Source organism: Poecilia formosa, unplaced genomic scaffold, assembly GCF_000485575.1.
Source record: "Poecilia formosa unplaced genomic scaffold, Poecilia_formosa-5.1.2 Scaffold21, whole genome shotgun sequence".
NCBI lineage: Eukaryota > Metazoa > Chordata > Actinopteri > Cyprinodontiformes > Poeciliidae > Poecilia > Poecilia formosa.
In genome coordinates this window covers 1,807,714-1,829,522 of record NW_006799960.1, presented here as the reverse complement: position 1 = coordinate 1,829,522, position 21,809 = coordinate 1,807,714, and the positions used below count along the sequence as shown (strand labels likewise).

Here is a 21,809-nt window from a genome sequence, read left to right as displayed (position 1 = left end):
ATGCATAAAGGACATTGTGAAACAGACACAAGGCAGCTAAACAGAGTGAATGTTACCTTTTTGGAAAACATCTCGAAGCATCTGGAAAACAGGATAAATTTTATTAAAAGGCCATTGTCAAGAGCTTGTCTTTTTCTGGCACTTTCCAATTTCAATAAGCTAGACATTTTTCTTCATTTCTGTTTAATTAGGTATTGTTAGCTTACTGTAAAACAGGGTGCAATTTGAATATAAAACACATTTCAATAAGTCCAGGTCTTTCTGAAAATTACACAGAGGTAAAAAATTTGACAGGAAACCTAAATCATAACACAGTCGTGTCAGTCACATGCTACAGTATATGATTCATTTTAACCACTTTAGAAAAACCATTGTTCATAAAAGGCCTATACAAGTCACATTATTATGTTTCCGTCTCAAAAATAATCAAAATAAACATGTGTTTCACCAACAATTCTAAACGTGAGTTTTTCACAAAGTGATTTATCTTTGAAGCTTTTTGCTGTTGCGCACTAGCCAGCCCCACCCACTTCTGCTAAACTCCTGGGCTGACTGGTGACCAGCTCCCCAACCAACGGGACCGGAAAAGCCCTAAACCCCACAAGTCATACTCCAAGTTATGGTTTTTGGGATAATCTGTTTATCTGTTGGTGTCGAGAGAGACTCATCTAGCCACTAACTATCTACTATTCAGGCGTCATGCCCTTCTTCAGGTAATGAAGAAGGGCATGACCCCCACTTCCGCTAAGTGGGTGTCATGGCCACTGGATCAATCAACTGAGTTGGAGCAATCAACTCAGTTTATTGCTCCATCAATCGATTGAGTTGACTGATGGAGCAATGAGTTGATCGATCAACTGAACTGATTGATCAATCAACTGATCAAGCATTCCATCGCAAGCAGTTATCAAATCAGCTGACTGATCAATCAAAAGCTGATTGATTCAAGCAGAGTGCATAGAATCAGCTTAGCTTCTCATTAAGTGTGAATTCCTTGTCCATCGACCAAGTCTGTTGCAACAAATGGAGATCTCTATAGGGGAGTCAAGGACGGCCGTCTAATTTGGAACCATGGACGAGGGCAGTTGGCTTCTCCCCCTTTCAGCTGTGCAGAGTCTTGGTCTCTCCTTAGTTCCGGGGCGCGTTTCTCTGTAGGTCTTCTGTCTGCATCACTTTTTGACTTCCGACTTCTGCAGTTGAGACTTAGCACTTTCTTCCTCTCCAGAATGTTTTAGACTTTCTCAGCCCATGATTGTGGGGACCATTTACTAAGCAACTTCTCAACCGCATTGTTCAGCTACGCGACTTCTCAACCGCACCGTTCAGCTACGTGACTTCTCAACTGTTCCTGTTCAGCTCCCTCTGTGACTCATTTCTCCTTTTCAATCGCCATCTGGAGTTACTCCCAAATTCACTCTTGCTCAATTTCCAAGTTCCTCTTTGTTGTTCTGCATTCTTCGTTCTGTTCTGACCCTGACTGACTTGTACCTTTGACATACTTATAGCACAGTACTAGGGTTACAAAGTATTCCAACACACATTACAATTACATTTCATTCTTATAAGATTAATTAAAAAATGACTTTAAATAAAAATATAGGGATTAAGAAAGGTATGCCAATTCCAGTGCTCTCAATATGTTGTTTAAGGTAATTTTCCCACAAATTACTACATCAACACAGTCTTTTTTTTACCTTTAACACACACCACAAAACAAAACACTTAGAGAAAGATTGACTGCAACTCTCACCCGTTTATGTCCTTTTAAAGTCAGATGTTGCTTAAATTGATGCAGCGCTTCAAATCTTTTGCAACAGATCTAAGAAAAATAAAGAGGCAAATTATGTAAAAATTAGATTAATCATGCAAGTATACAAAAGTGATACATAAAAACGCAAATAAAACTAAACCAAAACAAACAGAATTGTATAACAATCGGGGTCAATGCAGAGGAAAGAGTAAACAAGTTGTGAATATTACAATTTGGAAAAAAATTCATGAACTATGCCGTACCCGTGCGACCAAAACGTCATGATGTGGGATCTTTTGGTGTACATATCAATGTGTGGTGTGTACATTTAAAGGGGCAGTGTTTCACTTAGAAGTAGTTCTTATTAGCTCAGCAGATGCACAGTTCCACCAGGGGTTTGCTAATCTCTCCTGACTAGTCTTAAGGAGCTGAGTGGGGGAGTGTTCTGTAACATGGAAGTTTGGAAACTGCAGCTACGAGGAGGACTTTTGTCCCTAAAGGCTGCGCTCCTCCCCCCCTCCCCCCCAAGCATTTTGCACAGCTGTATGGTTGCCGAGGAAAATTCAAGGATTTCTCAAAAATGCATTAGAATCAAAGCAGAACTCGAGGTACGTTTTTCATGAAACAACATGATGTAAAGCTCAAAGTTGATTTCTACCCAGTGCTGCCCCTTTAAACCTCACACTTACTCGCTCAATGAATATTCTGGCTCTGTGACTGTGCTTCCAACTTGATAAAGTTAATTTAAATGAATCACAGCACCAGTTAAAGACAGGTATCTTTTCAGAGTACTTCTTGCAAATACTGCATTCGCAAGTATTTGCAAGAATACTTGCAAATACTTGCTGCACGAACCAGCAGACATTACAAAACAAAGAAAACTTAAAAAAAGAAATATGTAAAAATTCTTTGGATGCAAAATCCCTTTAAACATACAAATACTTGTTCATTTTAAGACATTAGACATGCACTTTACAATGAACTCGGTTGCACTATTCACACATTGATGACAGCAAGCTATGGATTGTAGCCACACATGCATTGGGGAAGCCCACTATATTATGCCATCAGCCCTTCTGCCCACCACCAGCAGGCATGGTAGGTGAGGTGCCTTGCCAAATGGCACAAGGCCATACACGGCTGGGGTGGGGGCTCAAACTAGCAATAAAAAAATAAATATCACATTAGAGAATATCACATCCTCCAAACCACGCATCCCTTCATAGCTACAAGCTCTGCAAGCTCAGTGACGTTTTAATCCGTCTCTTCCTTATCTTCTTCGGTCACACTCCACCCTTAATCTTTAACGTATCTTTTTGCGTTAGATACATTAACATATCTTACCAGTACCTTCATCATATAAACCAGATTTATAGTTGAGGCATTGGACTCAGTGCAGCACGGAACGGCCAAGCTCATCATCAACACCCCTGTGCATGACCTCACCCACTGTTGTAGCACTTTGTTGTGCACTTCTATCCAGGGGTCTTCAAGTCTGCCAACTAAAGGAGCCCATCTCCTCACACTGTAATGACCCCCATTATCCAACTGGCCAATAGATTCTTGTGTATGTTTGAAAACCAGTAAGACACCTTCAACCCATTTGGCCACCAACAACTCTACCAACTATTCTCCTCCGGGTCCTCTATGTGCTTCAAAGATCTCAGAAGAAAAGGTAAATGAACTCTCAGCATCAAAAAACCTGGAAAGCTACAGGAGCTGATGACAATGCTGCCAACTTGTAACCACACTTCATTCTGGTTTACCTTGATCACCCAGGATATACCAGAATCCAACCAAGCCAGTTTCAGCTTGGTCTTAAATTGAATACCACCAACCCAGGTGTCCTCCACCAGAAGCTGGAGGATACCTGCTTCCGGTGGAGCAGGTATCCTCTAGCTTCTTACCATTGCTGGGTCACAAGCTTCCTAACTAGCCACCAGCAGAAAGCTTGTAGCTTCTTGCTGTTGGAGAAACCAACCCTCAGCAAACTCCTGAGTTTCACCACTGTCACTTCTCTGATCAAGAACAACCTGAATGTAGACAGAAGGTGGTTTGACAGGTCCACTCATAAGGCCTTAAGCGCTGGTCCCATTTCTCTGGGCCACAAGGTTTGATATAAACTTTGGCCTTTGTGTGTTTTCAGGCAAGCCCTCAGGTCGGCTCCAGAGTGTCTGGTCATCTGGCTGCAGCCTATTCTGCAAACATTTCTCATTTAGCACAAGTTAGAGACACAAAGAAAATGTTAGACTTTAAAAACTAATGAGTAATACATATATGGGATGATATAAAAGTTATTATTCACAACCTAAGACCACTGTTCCACTTAGAAGCACCTGGACACCAACTTGCTCAAGTGTAGTGATGACTATGGATTTCCAGAGAACACTTTTCCTTTGCCTACCAAGAACTTCCTGTTCTTAGGAAATGCCCTTTTCGCTTGACATGAGCTGTTCTTCACAGTTGCACTGTTCGGAGGAAGGTTCAGACTGTACTTCTTGTGGCAACTAAAGGGAAAACCTGTTGTCATCTACACAGCCATTATTCCATATATCTTAAGCACATCCATCATTGTGCCTATGATGGATAATCATTACCATTATAGACTACAATGAAGTGTCAGATCTGCAGAGACAATCAGTACTTTCGTCCCTCCACCCAGAATTAACAGGGGTCAAGGACAGATACCATCTCTGCAGACGCCACGGGTTTGTTCAAACATCACAAGAACTAAAGAAAATCAAGAGAAAACAGAATATAGTATACAATAAAAAAAAAAATTATATATATATATATATATATATATATATATATACACAGTCACTATTCAAGGGACGCTCTGCCAAGAGTTAAACTGATAAATTCATTAAATGGGTCTATATGAAAAAGGATTGAAAGATGAGCATTTTCCTCAGTCTGAGCCAAGGCAGATTTATTTTTGTTTTCTGAATTTACTAATCAAATGTACAAGTAATTTCCTAGACTGCCCCTTAGAAATAATGACCTCAAATGACAAGAATAACAGATGAGCAAATGCACAATAGCAGGCCTATTACACTTTAAAGATCAGTTTTGAAACTTCTTTTTCTGATCCACAGAAAGACAGGTGACACTGATCATGACTAACGTTACCAATTAGACAACTGATCAAGATAAATCTAATAAAAGATACCTTTTCCACCATAACATTGGCAATGCACATATTCTTTTACTACAGTCATTTTTGTGTGGTTTTTCACAAAGACCACAGTTCATATGGACAAGATTCAAGGATTTCCATCAATGAACACATTTGTTTTGACAAGACCAACACAAAATCAACTTTCACATCCAGGTTTTTTCAACATAATATTGTGATTTCTGTATAGCTCTACACAACTGTCATTTACAACAACAGGTTTCGAGTTAAAGCAAATCCAAATGTTCAGTTGTGACCGAATTCCCTTTCAGGTTTGCCATTGCCGTTTAGTTCTTCAGTGGTGCTTAGTCCAAATGGTGATAGCCCAGTGTAACGTGTCGAGTTGATGTGCTCGGTTCTTATTTCCTCCCTTGTACAGGTCCGTGCGTCCGTCTCATGCTTCAGTTGGTCAACACCGGTCTCCTTTCAGCCCCTCTATTCCCGGAACGCTCACCTGCGATCCATTTTCAACACGACACTACAAGTCAACAACGTACATTAAAATCCAGTAATCTTTGGATTATAGATACCTTAAACATAATTACTACATTGATTATTGTTAAAATTATAAATAAGTAATGCTGCTTCACAACATTTTTTCCCCCAATCAGTGACATTTCTTAATTTTGCATTTTGTATCACAGCAGGTCATTTTTTATTACTCCATCTTTAGATCACCCATTGGAGTGAGGCCAACTCCACCATACCATTTCCTAAATGTTAGATTAGGAAATGGTATTCTAACAGCAACCAGTCACGATATTAAATCCCTGTGAGATTAAATGACCTGCAAACTAGAACAAAATTCTTTAAAACCTCAACCCTTTGGTGTTCTTGTGAACTCGAGGCAAAATTAGAGCTCTGTAGGCTGCAGACACTGGAAGAAAACCTATTAGCCTTCCCTTCAAAGTTCCCTTGCTTCTTCCAGGCAAATGCAGAGTAAATAAACAGGAGGGACTATTTGATCTTGTCCAACATCTCCTGTCAGTAGGACGTACCCAAAAAAATTGTCACTGTCCATGCAACTTCAATACTGCTGAGAGGAACAATAAAAAGTGGTAAAAGGGCTCAATTGGGATTTGAACAAACAGATCTTCCAAAGAGCACATCATTATGGCAGAATCTGCAACCAGAGAAATTCTCTTGCGTTCTTAACTCAACATACTAGACTTGCTTTTGGAGGCATAAGTCGTACAGAAAGTAAGGCAAGTGGATTAATGCTGTGGCTGATCAGAGGGCAGTTCATCTTTATCACTGACTGGCTTAGCATATTTGTTCCATGTTGCAAACCCAGAAAATCTATGATCCATAAACGTTTTATGGAGTCCTTATTTGCAAATAAGGGCATCAATGACTTTATTTACAGACAGAACTCCAACATACATTTGCTTTTCAAATACAAATGCTGATTCTGTGTGTCAACTCTAAAACCCACTAACCATTATATCAACATAAAACATAAGAGTCAAAGACACATTAATTTAGATTCTTCAAAGAGTTATTGAAGATGTTGATGGCTGTTGGAAGGAAATATCTTCTGCAGTCGTCTGTACTGCACTGAATCTGAAGAAGCCTCTGACTGAAGATGTTCTGCCTTCCCAAAATAATCTTGTGAAGATGATGGTCAGGGTTGTCCATAATTTTCTTGATCCTATGAAGAATCCTTGTTTGCATAATCCTCTCCAGAGGTTCCACAGTCATCCCCAGAACAGAAACAGCCTTCTTTATCAGGCTGTTGAGCCTTTTTAAGTCCCTGGCTCTGATGCTGCTGCCCCAGCAGATGATGGCAAAAGAGATGATGCTTTCAAGAACAAACGTATAGTAGATCTGCAGCATTTTGGTGGAAACATTGACGGATATTAGCTTCCTTAAGAAGTGCAGTCTATTCTGCCCCTTCTTATAGATGGCGATGGCTTCACTGCTGTGTCTCCAGTCCAGTCTATTGTCAAGGTGAACACCAAGGTAGTCATCTTCCTCAACCACCTCTACTTCTCCCATGATGGCGTTATGGAAATTTAATTTAAGAATGAGAATCTGTTTCAATAATAAGAGAAAGATCAATCTTTGACTTCAAGTTTCTTCATTCGAAGGCAAAAGCGTTCAAAGACCAGTCTCACTGAATGCAGTCAGGAGAAGAGCCCTGAACACACGTTACATGGTTAAACAGCCACAGCAAAAAAAAAAAAAAAAAAAAAAAAAAAAGGGGCACACCAAAAGTCTGATCTTATCTCTATTGCCAGTCCTTATCCCCACCTTATGAGCTGTCCCTCACATCTTTGAAGGGGATGGTTTCATGACAGGAAATAGAGCTAAGCATTCCAACAGAAACTTCTAGTTCTTCACCCATAGTTGCAGGGTCAAACAAAAGTACCAACAATGCATTCCACACATGCATTGTTGGAATGCATATGTGGAATGCACCCAACTGCCAGGTTAGGCATTCAGCATTTCCATCAAAGATGAAATAAGGTTAAAAATGACATTTTCTATTACAATGGAAATGGGGTTTGATCTTATAGTGTTCCTCCTGAAACAATCTCCTTTGTTTAGTTCACATTTAAGATGAGATCACTGATCCCACACCATGACAAAGCAGTCCACCGACTTTCTGTACTCAGCTTCTCGTCCATACATCCAACAACTGCAGAGTCATCTGAATATTTCTTAAGATGAAATAAGTCGGATTGTGCTAGAAGTCTGAAGTGTACAGAGTGAAAAGCAATGGTGAGAGTGCAGTTTCTTGTGGTACTCTTGTGTTGCTGACCACATCGTTAGACACACAGTTCTTCAGTCTCAAACTGTGACCTATTTGTCAAGTAGTCATAGATCCAGCCGACTGTTGAGGCCTCCACCCATGTCTTCTGGAGTTTCTCCAAGTGTGGATCAGGCTGAATTATATTACATGCACTAGAGAAATCAAAAATCATGATCTTCACAGTGCTGCCTTCTTTGTACAGATGACAGTGGGTTTGTTGAAGCAGGTGTATGATGGCATCTTCAACTCCATGGTGATAGGCAATGATATGATATGAGCTTGTCTACTTGTTGAGGTGGGCCAACAGGAGTCTCTCCAAGATCTTCATGATATGGGATGTCAGGGCAACAGGCCTATAGTCATTGATAACTGATGGGTGAGTTTTCTTTGGTACTGGAACCAGGCAGCATGTCTTCCACAACAGTGGAACCTTCTTGAGTCAGGCTAAGGGTGAAGAGATGTTGCAGAATCCCCTAGAGCTGCTGTGCACAGGCCTTCAAAACTATGGGGCTGACGCCATCCGGACCTGCAACCTTGTTCCGGTTTAGTCTCTCCAACTGCCTCTTCATATGACTTCTAGATACAGAAAAGTGGGAAGGGGAAGCAAAGGGAGCAGCAGCATCTCCTGATTTGGATGAAGACAAACTTGTGGAAGCAAAAGAGTCCATGACTGAGGTGGAAGATATGACATCTGATGAAAGCAGTGGGTCAGAGGAAGGTGAGATATCTGTATGGATGGGGACAGGAGAGGATGATGAGCTTGTTCTTGAGCTGAAATTGTTAAAAAAAATGTGTCCAGCTCATTTGCTCTGTCCAGGCTTCCATCTATCTGAACCTTCTTTTGTTTGAAGCCTTTAATCGTCATCCCTGACCACACATCTCTGATATTGTTCCTCTGCAGTTTATTCTCCAGCTTCTTCGTGTACTTCCCTTTGCTGCCTCTTATCTTGACTTCGAGCCATTTCTGTATACTCCTCAATAACTCCCCGTCTCATTCCCTAAAGGCTCTTGTTTTCTTGCTTAAAAGTTCCTTTAGGTCACCGGTGATCTGGGGTTTGTTATCAGGGGATAGTGCTGTCCACACAGAAGTATATAGCCAGTCACACTTACTCATGGCAATGATGTCATCTCTATGTGGTAGTCCAGTGGGATGCTTCAAAACAAGCCTGAAGGGGTCCTTCTGCTTCCTGTGACCATTTCCTAACAGCCATCTTCCTAACCAGGAGTGAAGCAAGAGTTCAATGTCTGGACCACAGAGACGTCACTTCACAGTAACATGTCCTGGATGACACTACCTGTCATTCACAAACACTGCTAATCCACCTCCCTGCTTTGTCCTGCTGCTCTTTAAATCTCTGCTCATATAGTCATTAAGCCTGGCAGAGAGATGTTGGTGTTGGGACAGTCCTACAGCCATATCTCCGTAAAACACACAATACTGCGTTCCTTATACTCTTGCTGAGTTCTTGTCAGGGCTTGAAGTTCATCCATTCATTTTGACGCTGCTATGACGCCTTGACAACAGCAGCCTGTCCCAAACTGTGAGCGTTTATTGATTGTTTTTTACCAATATTATTGAATTTTTGTAGTAATTTTAAAATTAATTTTAGAAATGAACATGACAGTTAGCCGGTCTAGATCATTTCTTCTTATGAACTTTTTAATGGGACCATTTACGTTTATGTCAAGCAGCCTTGCCAGACTCCCCCGCTAGAATTGCATCAGCAGACGGCACTAAAGCATGAAAGCCTCCTGCATGGAGTTAAACCTGATATACCTCCGGAGCTGCACATAAAAAGACGATGAGGCTGCTGGGCTAGTGTGAAGCACACAGGCCAACAAAATGGAAGAGTTGGAAGCACTCTCCAGGACACAGAATACAAAGAATGTAGCATCACGTGCTTCTCTGAAATGTAAAATTAAGACGCCTGACTCAGCGGTAGTCCTCCCCAGGTTCCATATCATCCGCGCTGACAGAGACACCAACACCAGTGGCTGTCATTGTGTATTCCCATTGGTGCAATCTGGGTCATATCCACGTCAAAATTCTTGTATATTTTGTGATGTGGTGCAGAGAGAACCAACTTCTGCTTAATGTAAACAAGACCAAGGAAATGGTTGTCAGTTTCTGCAACAAGAAAACACATTTACTCCAAACCTCCATCTCAGGTTCAATCCTACAAGTGCCTTGGTGTTGCACTAGACTGGAAGCTACAGTGGACTATGAACATGCTACAAAAAGGCCATGGGCAGACTATTTTCTACAGAAGCTCAAGTCTTTTAAATCTTGTGCGTGCGAGGACCGAGGCAAATGATACAAGTGATATGAGTGTGGGGTCGGTTAGTTTGTAAACACAAAGGTTAACATCTGCAGTAGGATGCTCTTCATGTCAGTCATCAATGACTAGTTTCATCTTCAATGCAATGGTGGGCTGCGATGAAAGACTCAAACTTAAACTGAAAGGCTGAGTCAGTTGTAGGGATCAAGCTGGCTTCACTGGAAGAGGTGATGAGAGACCAAATGCTGAAGATCAGAGCCATCAAGGAAAACCCCCTTCATTCCCTCAACAGTGTGGTAGGCAGCCTGAGGAGCAGACATGGCTAAAGATTACTCCAGCCCAGATGTGCTGAAGAACGCTACAGCAAGTCCTTCCTACCAGAGGCCATCAGACTTTATAATTCATACATAGTCTCTAGAGCTGTGTGCATTTTAAATGTTGATTATATATTTAATGTACTGACCAATATTTGTGTCATTAGGACTATCACTCCTCACTGTTATTGTTGTATGTTTATTCACATTAATTAAAATAAAGGTTTTTATTGTGTGCTATGCTGGGACAAACAAAATTCCCCCCTTTTAATGGATCCAAGTATTATTATGAAATTACAGAGCTACTCCAACGTGCTGCCACTCTCAGCAGCTCAATTCTACAGTTCCCTGAGCCTCTGCCCTGCATTCGTTTTCCATGTATACAATTAAGAGCAGTTCTTGTGCCCGTTTGCGTTTTGACCAGCAGACTGTAACTCAATGCATTCTCCCCTTCCCAACAAGCAAGTAGTAAGTCATAGATTAATTTTGGGGATTTCCATCTTTGTGATTCTTTTTGATGATGCATTGATATAGAAATATTATATTTGTTCTTTGATAATGTCTTATATGGTCAACCTGTGTTTCATAACCTGATCGCTCTCTGAGTTCCATTGTTCGATAGTGAGGGTCGTGTCGTAAGAGGTCATTCTGACCTGATTCGAACAATGGCTGGAATAAGTGGTCAGATATGAAACGGGAAATGGCCGCACTATTCTTGGAGAACCTGCCTGGGAGAGAGGAAGTGGCCATTCTTCACTCTCACGCAAGGATGCTTGCTAAAGAGTATAAAATCGGGGTAGTCCTTCGTCTTGGCAGAGTCTGCCGTGGGTCGCGTACGGACGCCTGGCCACGCGATTGCTGCTTTGCCCGGACTGACGGCTCTCCAGTCCATGTGTCAAGGTAAGAGCGAAAGATATATTGGAGGACAATATATATAGCATCACGTATCAGTGTGTGAATGATTGCTTTGCTGAGCATCACTACTTTGCTGTAATCTGTGGGGAATAAAATACATTTATTCTAGCAGACCACCGTGTTGACTCATTCTTGTTGCCGATCACCTACGATCCCGTCTAAAATTTCACAAAACATGCATTTTTCCCCAAGCATAAAATATTTCAATATATTATGTTGCCAACTATGTATTCAATACATAATCTTGGACAACTTTACCACTTGTTAGCCCAAAGGACACCCAAGAAGTTTAATTTTGCAGTTCTGCCCGCTTATATAGACAACAGATGACCTAAAGTGCCACCAGAAAGTAATATGCAGGGCTCCGTTCACTTTTTGTAAAGAAAGTTCAGTAGTTTCTTTTCCCACTCTCAAAGAGCTAAACATAATCTGTGTTCACACTGCAGCCTGAAGTGACCCAATTCCGATTTTGACGTAATGCGACCTGTATTTGATCTTTTCATGACAGTCTGAACAACTCAGGTCAGATTCTTTTCGAAAGCGACACAGACCATTTGGGTATCCGATACGCATTAGATTCAAATGCGACCCAACATCCAGGTCGCATTCATCCAACTTGAACGTCACAGACACTCGACAAATCTCACTATTCTGCGTCCTGATACTCGCAAGCGGGAAGAAAAAAAACAACCGTGACGGACTATAGTGAGGATTAAGTTGTTGATATTCTTTCTCCAGTCGGATAACAACTTCAAATCAGTGGCACAACTACACATTATTCAGGTGGATGCGAAAACATAAATTGGCGACCCCCCCGCCCCCCAGGGAAGGAACGTCAGGGTGAAGGAGTGACGCTCACCATCAACCCCCACCGAGGCGACGCTGCGTGAAGTGTAAAACTCGCTACATTTACCTCGTTATGTGCGAGAGGTGAAGGAGCGTGAGGCGCGCTGAAGTCTATGGGAAAACATAATCGGTGCGTCGTCCCCTCCAGACGGGGTTTTGGCGCCCCCTCTGGTGCTGCACCCCTATGCGTTGCATACGCTGCATACCCACTTTTTGCGCCTCTGCTTCAAATATATAAGCTATGCTCCACTTTTAACATTCATGTTTACTTCCGCAAACACTAAGCACTTCTTTTTATAGCAGTTGGCAGAACACTGACAATATTGCACCTTCTACTGTGCATGCGGGACACTTTCAGATCGTTTGCCCATTCACGCGGAACACATGCAGGTCACATTTATTTGGAAGTGTAAACGGCTATAGTAAAAAAATCCAATTTGACAAAAAAATAAAAATAAAAAAAAACTGGAATGGGGTCACTTCAAGATGTGTGAATGCATCTTGAAGTGTGAACACAGACAAAATTGGTCTTTAAATAAACAAAATGTTTAAAAAAAGGGTAGAGAGTATAAAGTCTGTAGCACAAAGATGAGTACTTCTACTGTAAGTGACCATCATTATGCATTTGGAGTTTAAAGAACTGAAAACTGTTGTGAATATTACAGTGTAACAAAAAAAGTTTAGTTTTGTTTGTGCCAAGATCAATCCAATTGATCAAACTACAAACTCAGTTCTAAAGTCACATAATCCAAAATATCAAAAACAATGTTTAATAAATGATAGTGATGTGTTTAGGTTAACATAAATTTATTCAACAGCTGATTTGACCTTTTTTGCCTTTGCAAACCAATCATGATGAACAGAATTTGACTTTGGTGGCATTTCTAAACACACCACAAATTCTCCATCAGACTGAGGTCTGGGCTTTGACTTGGCCACTCCACAACATCCAAGCTGTTGTTTTTCCAGTATTCTTTCTTTTCTTTGTGTAGCTTTAGTGGAAGCTTCAGGTTGTTGTCTTGACTAAAAATGAATATTCTCTTAGGCCACAGATCTCTTGCAGAGGAGACAAAGCAATTTCTTCCTCCTTTTCGGATCATACGCTTCTTCAGCCCATGGTTGTGTAATGGCTCTGGAGACTCACTTTCTGTCCCTGTTGTTTCCAGCATCTTGTCAGATGGCCAAAAAGACCAAAGAACTTTCTAGACCATAGAGTCTCCCATATGGTTTTTGGCAAACTCTATTCAAGTCTTGACATGAGTTTTCTTCAACAGTGGATTCCTTCTCACCCTCTCAAAGTTTAGACCAGTAAAAATCTCAGTGAGCAGCTGCCTGCAGTCTCTCCCATCTCAGCTATTGAAGCTTGAAACTCCTTCAGCATAAGATGTCCTCTTTCACTGGTCTCCTTCTTGCACGGTTACTCAGGTTGTGAGGACTTTAGGCTACATATTCCCTCCATTTCTTGATTAATTAAACTGAACTCCCAGGGATGTTCAGTGCCTTATATTCATCCTCTGACTTGTACTTTTCAATAACATTTTCTCTGATTTGCTTGGAGTGCTCTTTTGTCTTCATGGTGAAATGGTATCCATGAATATTCAACAGATGAAGGGACATTCCAGACAATCACAAGACACTCACAGTACTCAGATAATCTATAGTCCACTCAATGTGAGATGACGAGCACCAATTGACTGGATCTTTGTTGAGTTAGGTCAGGGGTCGGCAACCCGCAGCTCTAGAGCCGCATGCGGCTCATTAGTGATGCCCTAAAGGCTCTCGGGACCTTTTTCAAAAATGTTTGAAAATGGAAAGAAAGTGGGGGTTGGAGATGTATATTTTCTTGTTTTAATATAGTTTCTGTAGGAGGACAAACCTGACACAATCATTAACATTTTCCAAAGCTATAAAAATGTGTAGAATAAATAGTAAATTTCAACATTTCTGTCAACAAAGATTTGCATCATAGCCTACGATACGTTTCTTTCAGCAGGGTTTGCGAGGCAGGGGGCTGTTGTAAACAAACTGACGGGTGTGTGGTGAGCCGTGGCTAGCAAAGGGGAAAAGAGGAAAATAGCTGAGGAGAGATCCTACAATTCTTGGACCGAAACATTTGCATTCATTGCCAATGCGGAAGGATTACCTGAACGTTTGCTCTGTAGAGTGTGCAGACCAGCTAGTCCATGTGCTCATGGACATCTTCAATACATCACTGTATCAGGCCATTGTTCCCTCATGTTTTAAGTCAGCTATTATTATTCCAGTGCCCAAAAAATAAACCATCACATGTCTTACTGACTTTCGACCCGTTGCATTAACATCTATCATGAAGTGCTTCAAGAGAGTGGTTAAGGGTCATAAAATATCTATGCTCCCTCCGTCATTTGACCCTTTCCAGTTTGCATACAAATCTAAGCACTTGACTGAGGATGCCATCTCCACTGCTCTTCATCTGAGCCTAGTACACCTGAGAGAAGAAACACCCACGTACAGATCCTTTTTTGGACTTCAGCTCAGCCTTCAATACGATCATCCCCCAGGACTTGGTATGCAAACTGGTCCCCTGGGCTTCAATACGCCACTGTGCAACTGGCTGCTAGACTTCCTCACGGACAGAACTTAGTCTGTCCATGTGGGTAAGAATACCTTCAATATCATTTCTTTAAACACTGGTTCCCCCAGGGCTGTGTCCTGAGTCCCCTACTGTTTACCTTGATGACCCACGACTGTCATCCCAGGTTTAACACCAACCACATCATGAAATATGCAAACGACAACAATTGTGGGCCTCATTCAGGACGACAATGAAGTGAACTACAGAAAAGAGGTACATCTTGTTGACTGGTGCATAACAAACAACCTGCTCCTGAACATCGACAAAACAAAAGAGATCAGACTTCAGGAGGTCTCGACCCAACCACACACCACTCCTCATCAACGACAAAGCAGTGGAGATCGTCAGCAGCACTAAGTTCCTGGGGGTTCACATTACAGACAACCTCAGCTGGACAACTCGCATCACTTCACTGCCACCTATCCAGAGCATTGCACGCAGACCCTGCTTAGCCAGAGCAAACAAAATCCTCTCTGATTCCACCCATCCTCTCCATGGTCTGTTCATCCGCTTGCTGTCTGGGAAGACAGTTTACCGACTCGGTCCTCCCAGCCCGGTGCGTACATAGCCGCACCGGGCTATAAGCCACATGGTTCAAAGCGTGGGGAAAAGTAGCAGCTAATAGTCCGAAAAATACGGTAATATGGACAGACATTTCCAGGGAAGGCTTGCTACATTAGCTGCCGCGTCAAGATTAAAGTTACGTGTCCAAAGTTGAGAAGCTGTCCAGTAATGTCCGTAAACAGAAGTCACATTAAACACGCAAGAACACAATCCTGTCATAGACACATATATTTAGTAATAAAGTTGTTGTTTTTATAAATTGATTATTGATTTTTGTCAGTATATAGTTAGAATGACACTTTGCGATATTATTGGTTTTGTTGCCAATAATATCCGAGGATGGTTGCGTGTGAAAAGAGCAGAGGATCAGTGCTATGTTTTACCGTTGCACTGACTTGCTTGGCATTTGCACAGAAGTCAAACTTAAAGCATATTAATTTAATTTTATATACTTTACCTTTCCAAAAGGCTACTGCTTTATTTTTATAACTATAGGTTGCGTTTTATTGCAGTCCGTTTGTTGCCCAGATAAGGGGCACGTTTTTGTCGTTTTTTCGATCACACACATTTTACGGTGATTATTTACAAAGAGCAATGGTTATGCAAACTGCATTTGGGAGCAGATTTTCTAAGTTCCAAAAGGGAAAAAAGAAGATTCCTTTCCCTGTTAATCTTCATAATAAAAATGTATATCGGATAACAGAGTAGTCACATGATGCATCATTCCTTCCAGTACAGAGTGCAGGGAAAATAGACATTTAATTGTGAATGCCAATTGTGTACACAGTCATTTTGATAAAAGGCTAATATAAACACTTAAAGCCTGTTTTGCCTTCATGATAAGCCTTTTCATTTTTTTGCACCTCGGGACAGATTTGTTTTTTGGTCCAATATGGCTCAACATTTTGGGTTGCCAACCCCCAAGTTAGGTCAACACTTTAGAAGTGGTGAATATTTGTGCTGTCCTTCTGTTGTAGAACGTTTCAGAGGAAAGTTTTTTTTTGTGAATTTGTTATTGATCATGATTAAGTTTTAAAAGCAAAACAGGGGTAAAGCATCCAAGCTAATGTATTAGCCATGTTAAACAAGGAATAGGCAAAATCTAACTGTGCAATATTTCACATTTATTAAAAATCATAGCCAAGACCCACTTCCCTTCCAATTTCTGCAAAACCCCAAACATGGTAGATTTTTGCAGTGGGAAACATACCAGAAAATATATTGGAAGTTTCCCCAACTCTGCCAAAACTGTTAGCTAAAAATGTGACTGTAATGTCCAATTCCAATCCCCAAGAGCAAATCTAATCCTCTGTAAAAGGTTGTATTTTCAGGACAGTAGTCATCTTGAAGTTGGCAAAACTGCTAACTTTTATGCACCATGCAAAACATGCACAGTACATAAAAAACATGCATAGTATAGGGGTTTAAAAGCCGCTGTTAACACACTAGGTGTGAATATAAAAGCTCTACTTCCACCAAACACCCTCCTCTCCTCTTACCCCCTGCTTGGGCTAAAGATGTCAGAGGAATAGAGTTACTTGGTGCCAGAAATGCACCCCTCCTCCAATCACTCAGCTCCTTCCTGTTTGAAATGCTTTACACAGACAATTTATCTCTCTGGTTTTTTTTAAATGCCTTTATTGTTTTTTTTTTGTTGTTTTTAAAATCACAGCCACCATAGTCTCATCTACAATTTCGTGTTTAAAATGCAACTCAGACTTTGATGGTTCCGTTCAGTCTTGCAGAAAGGCAATATGGGTTGTGAAAAGAGCGAAAAAACAACAATAACAAAAAACTTAATCTTGGGTTCATGCGTGTTTTAGATCGATAACCAAACCAAATAACAGGAAGAATAGCAGTTGCACATCGCTGAAGTCACTTCCTGAACCACATTTACTGAACTGCGCCTCTAACAGAGATGCTTGTTGTGCTTTTTCTTTTTTTTAAACTTGTGGGTTAAACGCTTCACGCATTACATTGTAGGCGGCCTACAGACGTAACTACTAATATTGATGATTTCAAAGCTCATTTCTAAAATATGACGATCACATTGATCCAGATAGAAGTAGATATTTGATATTTCAGGAGGTTTTTGTGTGCGTTTTATTGTTTTTAAAGAAAGTGAAAACAAACGGGGCATGGAAGTGACTTTCACTGTTTTGCCTCAGTATAAATAGAAACAACCACCCCATCGTAGGCGGGCTACAGATCTAACTACCAAAATTGATGATTTCAAAGCTCATTTCGAAAATATAAAAACTTTCATATATTCCCAACATGACGATATTTATAGTCATGTAGGGAATAGTGTGAAAACTGCACGTTATATTATACGTTAGGCCTCCATTTACTCGTTTTCTCCCCCGTTATGTTCTGGGGGGGGGGGAACGAATTAGACAAGCCCAAATACTGTGATTTTTATCTAATATCATTGTATTTTGATTCGGTGAAACAATGACTCGTTCCGAAAAGCGCGCTCTTGGCTTGGCAACGCCCGATAATAAATTTTCACCGCAGCTAAGTGGCTCAGACTGACCGTATGACTCGCCAACGAAAGATTGAAAGTTTAAGGTCTTGAACGAAGTCACCCACCTGGCAATAAAGGCTGCACTCCATGGTCGAACAAGCAATCGCGTTGTGGACAAACCTAAATATTCATGGCTCTCTTTCCAGAATAAGTTTGCAGGAAATCACCACTAGCGTCAACCTCTCCGGCAGAAAAGAATCTTCTTGCGGTCAACTCGCAGTACCCATCCAGATGTTGCATAACTGTGCCCGCTCTGGTGTTTGTTTAACCGCCAGAGCCGAATTTAAGTGCTCTGACTTGTGACTCCTCCCACCACCCCGCGTACCTCTACGGAACCTCACTAGTGCCATAAAATTCAATTGCTTCGAGTAGACGGGGGTAGGAGCGAGTGGAACGAGTGGGAGGACATATCGTAAACCTGACAGAAATGTCATATATAATGGTGTCATCAACACATCAAAAGCTGTAGATAATTTTAAAGGTAACAAAACAATTTACAACGCTGTGACCAACTCTTGGTTGTGTAGTGAGTATGTCATTTTATTTTATTTATGTTTTTAGGTAAAGTGTACCAATAGGAAACAGTCAATATTATTATAAGTTGGGCCAGGTGTCAGAAGATATAAGTAAGTCTCTGTGAGAGGGGCTACTTGAGAAAAAAAAGCAAAGTTTCACTGACTGAATTGTTGGTTGATAGCCAGCATATATTTAAATTTGTGCAACAAACATTGAAAGAAAAGAAAAAACCATATAAAACCTGAATGACCATTCAGTTTGATAAATATCTACATAGAGTATCATTCAATAAATCGATAGAAATCCAAGTGTTCACATCAAAACATCAAATCTAAATAAATAATGAAGCACTGAGAAGATCAGTGTTGGTTCAACAACAGGAAAAAGACTGAAGCAAAGTAGCATTCACAATGATGAGAGGACAAATTCTGGGAAGGGATCAATGTTAGAGTTTGTCTTTCACTTTAACTGCAGAAAGCTAAAAGTTAAATTTGAGTAGCCTCATGTAGGCCTGTTTACTACCTGTCACATATTCTTGAGAAATAAATTTACAAATGAGGAACATTTAATAAAATGTATCACACTAGCAAGTGTCACAGAAATTTTTTTTTGTAAGAGCTTAAAATTTAAGCGACGACGTATCCTGACGTAGGGGTCACACCGGCTGTTGGCTCAGAGGTCAGCCCCTCTTCCTTGCTATAGGTTATATTATGTCCTGTTAAAGAGTATGCAGATGCTCTAAGTTTTCTCATATCCTGTTAAAGAGTATGAGTTTTCCTTCAGAAGTATTGCCTAATGTATCCTGGGGCAGCCATCACCAGCTGCAGGGTCAGAGGTCAGCCCCTCTTACCTAGCTAAAGGATATACCATATTCTGCAAAAGAGTACGGGGTAGGTTTCACCAGCTGTTGGGTCAGAGATATGATACATCCTTTTAAAGAGGACCGTGTGGCAGTGAATCTGCTGATTTTTCTTTCAGAAGGATTGTCTATTGTATCCAGGGTCAGAGGTCAGCCCCTCTCCTGTTAAAGAGTATGATCCAGCACTTATCTGTAGTCCAACACCAAACAACTGACAGAATAAACAGAATAAATTGTCAGATGTATCCTGCGGGTTTCTTATGCTTGAGGACAGATACACATGCATTGTCCTCACACCCTGGTCTTACTGCATGTAAGACTAGAGTCTTACATGCAGTAAGACTCTGGTTTCTCTGTCAGCCGGTGTCTCTTATGGAACAAGGAGTTAAAGGCATTTAATTACAACACTTTGTTTAAGTATTGTATAGTATATATCTTTCATTCATCCTAAAGTTTAAAGTTTAGTAAAGGCTTTTATTACAGATTTTAACATGTTTCGGGGGATGGGGGTTCATATAAATTAATATCAATTAATCCATCAAACTCAGATTAAAATTTGACAGAAGGTGGTATATATAGTCTCTCTCCCACGGCTTTCAAAGGGTTGAAAAACAATGAGGTAAAAAAGCCTAAATGTTTTGTTTTCTCCTGTCAATGTATCTAGTTATGTGTTACTGTCTCTCCTTCACTCTGACTCCTGATGTCCCTGGATTCATGTATTTACCACAGACACTACAGTGATGAACAGTATCAGAATGTGAACTAGCTAAAGATAAAATGTTTTTATCATACAGAATTTTAACAACTGATTTTCAGATGTATACATTACTGTACGTCTCAACTCTATTTACTGTGTAACCAGCTTCTTATAGCAAAAGTTTTCACTCATTTATTTTTAAACCTCTCCTCTGGCCCTTTTTCATGTTTCATAAACATTACCCTTATTAATAGTGTGGAAATAATGAAAAAAGGATTGAAACATTAAAAAAGAAATCAACCTGACATCAGTCCTCACCTGTTCTCCTTATATCTTCACACCCTTGAAGCTCAACTTGGCTCTCCTAAGTCTCCCCTGACCTGCTCTTTTGATAATAAAATAGTTTAGTTTATTTAAAAATTAAAACCGGTTAATACCTATTTCAATAAACTAAGTGAAGACCTCACCTGAGCGTCCTCAGTCTCTTCACCTTTCTTCAACAGCATCACTGTCATTCTCCTGAATATATAATATAATATAATATAATATAATATAATATAATATAATATAACATAATATAATATAATATAATATAATANATATAATATAATATAACATAATATAATATAATATAATATAATATAATATAATATAATATAATATGATACACGTTAAGTGGTCAAGTATGATCAGGTGTGTAGCCGTTGCTGCTGTTTCATTTCCTTGTGATTAAATACAACATTGTGACTAGAGTATCTAAGTTTTTAGACAAAGTTAGCAGTAAAATATTGGACATGTGACTATTCCAGAATTAAAATGACTTAACCAAAAAGATTTGGCCATATATACAAAAGGAAACTGACAACAAGATGGTATAAACAAGCGATATTCATGGCAACATTCCCAACAGACTGTGTTACCTCATTCATACGGAGAACACAGACTGTTTCTAATTACATTTTATACTCTAACAGTTTCATAAGAAAAATATGATTACTTTCAATGTGAGATTTACTGTAATCACTGTAGTGTTCATAAGTTCAGCCTCAACTCGAACAGGAAGTATCCGCGAACGGAAAACGAATGTTAGACTGCAAAGAGACACAAATCTTTGTGATAATAAGACATTTTCATGTCAAAGCCACATGACCAATTCTTAATCTCTAAATAACCTTTAAGATGTTTTGCATAGCACTCTTTACTGCATATATTCTGGGGGGGGGTTTTCTCAGACATCTGACAACAAGAAATCATACCATTTTACTGACTTTATTCTGCTATAATACATACAACTTTCAGTTTTCTTGAATAAACTGTTTTTTGTGCCTGCACTTTGTAAATGATGGATTGACATGTTTTCATCCCTTGTCTCGTTCATAGAGTTTAGCCTAAACAAGAAGCCTTATGCCAAAACAAACAAACAAAAAAAGACTGTTAGGAGACGTACCCTTTTTGCTTTAGCATCAAATCAGTTCACAATAAATTGTGAGGCACTTTACAAGGTCACGCTTATCCAAGGAAGAGGCAGAGTTTTGACTATGGCTAGACAACATATTTCTTTGTGATAATGCTTTAAATCCTGGACCCAATGGTGGGGTGGGGCATCCTTTAAAATCGGTCGTTATACCCTGAGAGAGAACTAAGCCTTGTCTTTTACTGGCAAACAACTCTAACATGACTGTGATCACATGACCGTCACATTTACAATATTTACTCTGACAGCTAAAAGCAGTTAAATTTGAGGAGCTCCTACACTAAAGATCACTTGACTCTTGACTGACATTATGAAACAACAACATGCATGAGTAACAAACAGGTTACCAGTTTTCTCAATAGCCATAATTTAGTTTGCTGGCTTTTTTTTTTTTTTAACAGACCTTAGAGGGTTGGCGTTAATGCTGTTTTATCTGATATATCTTCCTCCGGGTCCCATTGTGATCTTTCACCACTTTTATTCAAAATATTCACTTATTAGTTAAAGTAATGTACGGAAGA

General features: G+C 40.1%; 1 protein-coding gene across 2 annotated transcripts in view; it reads right to left on the bottom strand.

Annotated features, from left to right (window-relative positions):
- The window catches only part of LOC103135071 (uncharacterized), a 43,539-nt gene extending 25,517 nt beyond the window's left edge, over positions 1 to 18,022 (bottom strand). Inside the window, exons 1-3 of one of the 2 annotated variants that reach the window (XM_016669269.1) lie at positions 17,808 to 18,022; positions 1,751 to 1,819; positions 57 to 81 (exon numbers count right to left, since the gene is read on the bottom strand). In XM_016669269.1, the coding sequence (XP_016524755.1) occupies positions 57 to 81; positions 1,751 to 1,819; positions 17,808 to 17,831 (118 nt within the window). In that variant the 5' untranslated portion in view covers positions 17,832 to 18,022. The remainder of the gene's footprint in view (positions 1 to 56; positions 82 to 1,750; positions 1,820 to 17,807) is intronic. The other variant, XM_007547649.2, reaches the window with a different exon arrangement.
- Between the last annotated feature and the right edge of the window lie 3,787 nt (positions 18,023 to 21,809).